This window comes from Desmodus rotundus, chromosome 7 (genome assembly GCF_022682495.2).
Source record: "Desmodus rotundus isolate HL8 chromosome 7, HLdesRot8A.1, whole genome shotgun sequence".
In the NCBI taxonomy this organism is placed as follows: Eukaryota; Metazoa; Chordata; class Mammalia; order Chiroptera; family Phyllostomidae; genus Desmodus; species Desmodus rotundus.
In genome coordinates this window covers 42,602,760-42,608,568 of record NC_071393.1, presented here as the reverse complement: position 1 = coordinate 42,608,568, position 5,809 = coordinate 42,602,760, and the positions used below count along the sequence as shown (strand labels likewise).

The following is a 5,809-nucleotide window of genomic DNA, read 5'->3' as shown; positions in this document are numbered from 1 at the left end:
GTGAAGGTGATAGGTAATTCTAAAAACAATGTGCAGAAATTTATAAGGAAAACCTAAGCAAAAAGTTTAAGATATAAGTTTCAAAGACATCATAGCTGAAATATTTCTAAAGCCTATCCTTATTTACATCCCTGGCTACTGTCTATAAATAAATATTTCTCCTCTATAAATCTTGAATTTTCTCTAGCTATTTTTTATTCAAGGTCATAATAGCTGCATAATTATGACTGCACTACAAACAAAACTTTCGACATATTTCCCCAGCCTCTCCCAAGTTAAAACTGTTTGGTTAGAATAGCTTTTTCTATAAATTGCATACAAATTGCTTAATTCTCACTTTAAAGTATCATTTGCCATTAAAAGTCTTTCCGGTATGAATATAAAAATTATTTCTCCAGTAATCTCTACTCTAAAAATGCTGTAAAAATATTTAAAATACTGAAAATACGTATTTTTCCAGTAAATTTTATTGATAAGCTTCAGTCACACCAGCATGGCCAAAGGAGGATGTGCTTTCCAAGTCCTCAGGAGTGCAGAGCTCGCCACTTGTCCAGGGCGCCACGATTGGGGACGTATTTGACTCCACAGCCGTCCGGGATGAGGATCTTCTCAGCCACTTTGTTTTCAAATTCATCGGCGTTAAACTTGGTAAAGCCCCACTTCTTGGAGATATGGATCTTCTGGCGGCCAGGGAACTTGAACTTGGCTCTGCGCAAGGCTTCAATCACATGCTCTTTGTTCTGAACCTTGGTGCGGATGGACATGATGACTTGGCCGATGTGGACTCGGGCCACCGTGCCCTGAGGCTTTCCGAAGGCACCTCGCATACCGGTCTGCAGCCTGTCCGCCCCAGCACAGGACAACATCTTGTTGATGCGGATGACATGGAAGGGATGGAGCCGCACTCGGATGTGAAATCCATCTTTGCCACAGCTTTTCACCATATACTTGTTGGCACAAATTCGCGCGGCCTCCAGGGCTTCAGAGGACAGCTGCTCGTATTCGTCGGACACCATGTGGCCACAGAGTGGGAACTCGTCCACCTTCGCCTTCTTCCGACCCAGGTCAAAGATGCGGATCTTGGAATCTGGGACACCTCGGCAGAAGCGAGACTTAGGATACGGCTTGTTCTTGCAGTACCGGTAACAGCGAGCAGGACGGCGCCCCATGGCGAGACCAGCAACGGCCACAGCGGGAGGGAAAGGCACCCGGCCCACGCTGCGCATGCGCCTGACGAGCCTCGCCCCTCTACCCGCCCAGGGACCATAGAGTCCTGACGCGGAGGCGGGGGCGCTTTTCTACGACCCCAACCCCCCACCCCCGCAGAGGCAGGGGCGCCCGACACCTGTTTGTGGGCACTGCGTGGCACTGCGGGCAAACGAAAGGGCGTCTTGGAATATCCGCCCCTGGGCTGCCAGATAAGGAATTGGGCCAGGTACAATGGTGGCTTGAGAAGCCATTTCTTTCTCGGAGTCCATCGTGGGTGTGGAACGTTTGCCCTCGGCTTTGCCTTAAGCATAAAAGGCCTTTTCCTAGAGATTAAGTGAGAAAGGTCTCTCCAGCTAGTAATACACTGCCCCTAGTTTGTCTGAGTAATGTGTTTTCCAGAGGGCATCGCTCCCGTCAGCATCGATCGCTATTTCTCCGAGTATCACCTGGGACACTGGGTATCTCAGAAACCACCGGGGAACGTGGTTTCCTGGCACCAGCTCTCCGATAAGGCTCAGGAACAGACGAGCAGGGAGTGGTGCCAGGCGGAGAGAGCAGATCTCTGTTATACATATTGCTTGCTAATGGCTTTAGAAACTTGAAACTTTGGTTATTTTATGTATTTGGCCATATGGAGTGATTTTATTATCGAAGTGGCATCCACAAAATTGAAATACCAACAGAAATTTTCAACTTAAGGCTATTTACATTTTCAAATGTTACAGCTGTTGGGAACTGTGTAAAAGTGACGATGTTTTATTAATCTTGTACCTTACTGAGAATGAATTTAATAGTTTTTTCCTTTGATATTAGATTTTATAGAAATGTGATTAGAATCAGAGTGTGGGGAAGGAGGAAAACAAAAGATAAAAAGAATTACAAATAGTCTATAACCCCTATTTGGGTTTTTCAAGGTTTTTTTTATTCCTTCCTGCTATTTTAGAAATCTATGACATCATGGAACAAAATCTTTTCAATGTGATTATATCTTCCATGCTTTCTTTTAACAGGGAAATAAATAATTAGTCACAAAATAACTCTTCTACTTGAAGTGAGTATGTTTTTATAACATACCCATATTATAGTAGAAATGCTAAAACTCCCAGGGTAGAGAACTTTCCCACCTTGCATAAAGTTGCTCACTTGTCCATCCTTTCTTCATTCTTGCCTTCCTATTTTCCTTAAATAGTTTCTATTTACTATGTAAGCGTGGATATGAAGATAAAGTAGCAAGTAATGTTGTGTTGCCTTCACTGAGCTTACCAGTCTAGGAGGGGATTTAGATGCTACTCCAATAACGTCATTGTATTTTGTACAAAGTACTAAATGTGCCAAAAAGGAAAAGCAGAATGAGCCCTGAGAGCCTGGGATGAGGCCCGGATTTAGACTGAGGGATGAGAAAGGAAGATTTTATCAGGAAAGAGATTTTAGAACACATTGTGGATAAGGCACATGGATGGGGCCTGGCATATGCAAAGATTGTAAGCCGGCAAGAACATGGACCATTTAAGAAACTGAAGGCCGTGTAACTGTGGCGGAGGGGTTGAGTGGCATAATGTGTGTCTACATCGTGTAAAGGAGAATGGCTTGCAAAGCACCCAGGGCCCATTTGCCAAGTTAGGGATTCTGATCTTTTATTCAACATCATTAAAGAGCTTTACACAGGTGTTCTTCTCTCGTAATGTATAATATGGGCAATAGATGGGCACAGGTCAAAAAATGGATGCAGGAAGGAAGGCTTTGCAGCACTAAAGAAAAGAAGTGAGGCCCTGGTTGAGTAGCTAAATTAGAGCAACTTCCAAATACTCCAAAGTTACGGATTCAGTCCCAGGTCGGGGCACATACAAGAATCAACCAATTCATCAGTAAGTGGAACAACAAATCAGTGTTTCTCTGCCTCTCTCTCTCTCCCTCTCTCTCAAATAAATAAATAGATAAAATTTTTAAAAAGAAAAGAAGTGAGGATAACTTGAACATGCTTTTAGTACATTTTACCTTCGAAAGATGTATCTTTTTCTACTACTACATACCTGGAATCTATCATAGTACTGGGGGAGAGGAGTCTGTTGAGTCAGAGGAAGAAACTCAGCTACAGTACATGTGCCATCATGCATTGACAGCCATCTGTCTAGGCCATGCTTATGGTTTCAAAAGCTCTAGAATTTGCTGACTAGCAGATGCTGTGTCCCTATCGGGGTCTGCTTGCATAATCCTCTTTCACTAATCCAAAGGATGACCAATCGTGATTTGCCTGGGACTGTACCCATTTTGTCCTGGAAGTCCTGCATCCTCCAGAATCCCTCAGTTCTGGGCAAAATGGGAAGGTTGGGCATCCTACCACACTTCTACATGGGGGCCCCTCATAGTTTCAGGATAGAGTCAAAGAGTGAGAAGACAAAGGGAGAGTAAGATTGGGACTTTTCACTTATACTTCCTTCCTTAGCCATGCAAATATTAGAAAGGAGCCTGTGGAAAATGCATGAGCCATACCATTCTGTTTAAAATTTAAAAGAAAAATCATTTCCAAAATTTTGAGTGTTCCTCTATGTTCCAACTCCTGACACCCGCAGTGTGTATCATGCTAAGCAAACCTTGCAAAAGCCATAAACTCATCTGCTTTGAAGTATCCTGAAATATTATAGAGAAGATGATACATGGGAAATAATTTTGATGTTTCTTATTTGCTAAATTTATTACTTTGAAAAATGCAATAAAAGTTCAGCAAAGGGAGACATTGGTGTCGTATAAAATAGAGGTGGTATATAGAATTAAAGAATGAGTAGGATATATGTAAGTGAAGGTAAGGAATAAGGTAAGAAAGTGGCATGGCAACTACGTAAGACTTAAAGCTTTGAGAACAAAGACTATATTTGAGTCACTTACTGTTTCATCCTCTGTTTTTGGCAAATTGTGTGCCCCATAGCACAATAAGTATTTGAATGAATACACAACACTGCCTCAGTAGTGTGTTTTGGGGAGTGGGGTAAGGGATTTGTAGTGTTGGCTGACTTCTGTGGTGTAAATACTCTATCATCAATTTCAGCCCCTGTTGTGATATTAATGCCCCTGAAGGTGGGGACCCATGCATAAAATCGGACCTTGTGAGTCAGTGTTAGTTGGCTCCAGCGTGCTATCGTTTGGCTGTGCATACCAAAGAAAAGTATGAAAAATAAACTTGGCTAAAGCTAGTACTAATGCATAACCTGAAATAATAAATTTGGGGATAGGTAGAGAGAGATGACTTTTTAGGAGGCCTTAAAAAGCAGAGAAACATGTTTAGACCTGAGATTTCAGCTTTGAATGTCAGGAAGTCTGTCTTCCATGGTTTCTCTCTCCTAGTCCATAGCCCCTTTGTAAGGCATCTGCAGTGTTCTACACTTATTGATTAGTTATGCCTTTACATACTTGGAATTAGCATTGGACAGTGTTAGGAACACAATCAGATTCCCAGGATTTTCTGCCTTCATGCAAAGACTGGAGAAGAACAGTTCTGTATTATCAGGTCAGTGCATCACTGCCTTTCCTTTGATACCATGTTTCAACCATTTCACAAAGAACGAAGCCTGAATTTGTTCTCAAAAAATAATACGTCCTGTAGTCTAATGTACTGATGTAGTAATAGACTGATGTACACCCTGCATTCTCCCTCCTGCAGCTGGAACCGTCTGCATTGTTGATCACTGAGTCATTACGTAGCCTTCCATCACTTGTTTGACAGTGTGCTGTGATTCAGAGATCATGCTCCCGTTTGGGCTCTCAATGAGGTGTGATGCCTCCACTGATGATGAACAGTCATTTTCATTAGTGTTTCTTAGTCACTTCACACTGGGAGCTATCATCTTAATATGTTTGAGAGTCCAGATGAGCAGCTCGACTGTATTTTCCTAGAGTTGAGTGGTGAATGTAAAAGAGTCATGGTTACAATTGGCCTTTCTTCAGTCAGCTGACAGTTTCTATTCTCATGACTAACGGGTGGTCATGCTGCCTGTCTTTCCCTCACTGTATTCACAGTGGTCCCCTTACCTGTTTGACAAATGCACATTTTCCAAAGAAAATATAGTTGGATGATTTTAACTGTTTAAATAATAATAATATTATTAACTGTTTAATAATGATAACTTTAATAATCCAGAGGCCTAATTAATTTTTTGACTGCTATTTTGTACATTTTGATTATTCTTTCTTTGGCAATTTGTTTTCTTTGTTGGGTATAGGAATTGAGTACATACTACTTATGTATGCGCTTTGGTAGCATAGTAAGTTACCCTGAAATGAGTTTTTTTTTTACATTGTTCCAGACAATTGGAAAAATAGGTGAGGATTAAATCAGATACAAGTAATGCATAATATGCTCATTAGAATTTGATTGATTTTAGTTTGTAAATTTTTACTTGTTTAGGTTTCATATTTGTGAAAAGTTTATGTCATTAATCAATTTTATATGGTAATTAGTGTGTAGGTTTAACTAATTAATGCAGTAACAAATATATAATTTATATAGTAATAAACATGATATAATAAAGCATAATAATAAAAAGCTATACTAAAGATGACTTGAATCAATACAAATAATTTACATATATATTTAAAAGACCTTCTT

The 5,809-nt window shown here is 40.7% G+C and overlaps 1 protein-coding gene across 2 annotated transcripts; it reads right to left on the bottom strand.

Annotated features, from left to right (window-relative positions):
* Positions 1–524: 524 nt before the first annotated feature.
* Positions 525–1,169, bottom strand: RPL10L (ribosomal protein L10 like). 2 transcript variants are annotated; one of them, XM_024573968.2, is made up of 2 exons: positions 1,061–1,169; positions 525–979 (listed from the first exon to the last, which is right to left on the bottom strand). In XM_024573968.2, exons 1-2 carry the CDS (start codon positions 1,167–1,169, stop codon positions 525–527), a joined length of 564 nt encoding a protein of 187 aa, XP_024429736.2. The 2 variants fall into 2 exon arrangements, with proteins under 2 accessions (XP_024429736.2, XP_024429735.2); XM_024573967.2 differs by having other exon boundaries at positions 525–1,169.
* Positions 1,170–5,809: the final 4,640 nt, after the last annotated feature.

What these genes read in the sequence shown, in the direction of transcription:
- RPL10L (XM_024573967.2), bottom strand. Translation starts at nt 1,169, where the DNA reads ATGGGGCGCCGTCCTGCTCGCTGTTACCGGTACTGCAAGAACAAGCCG.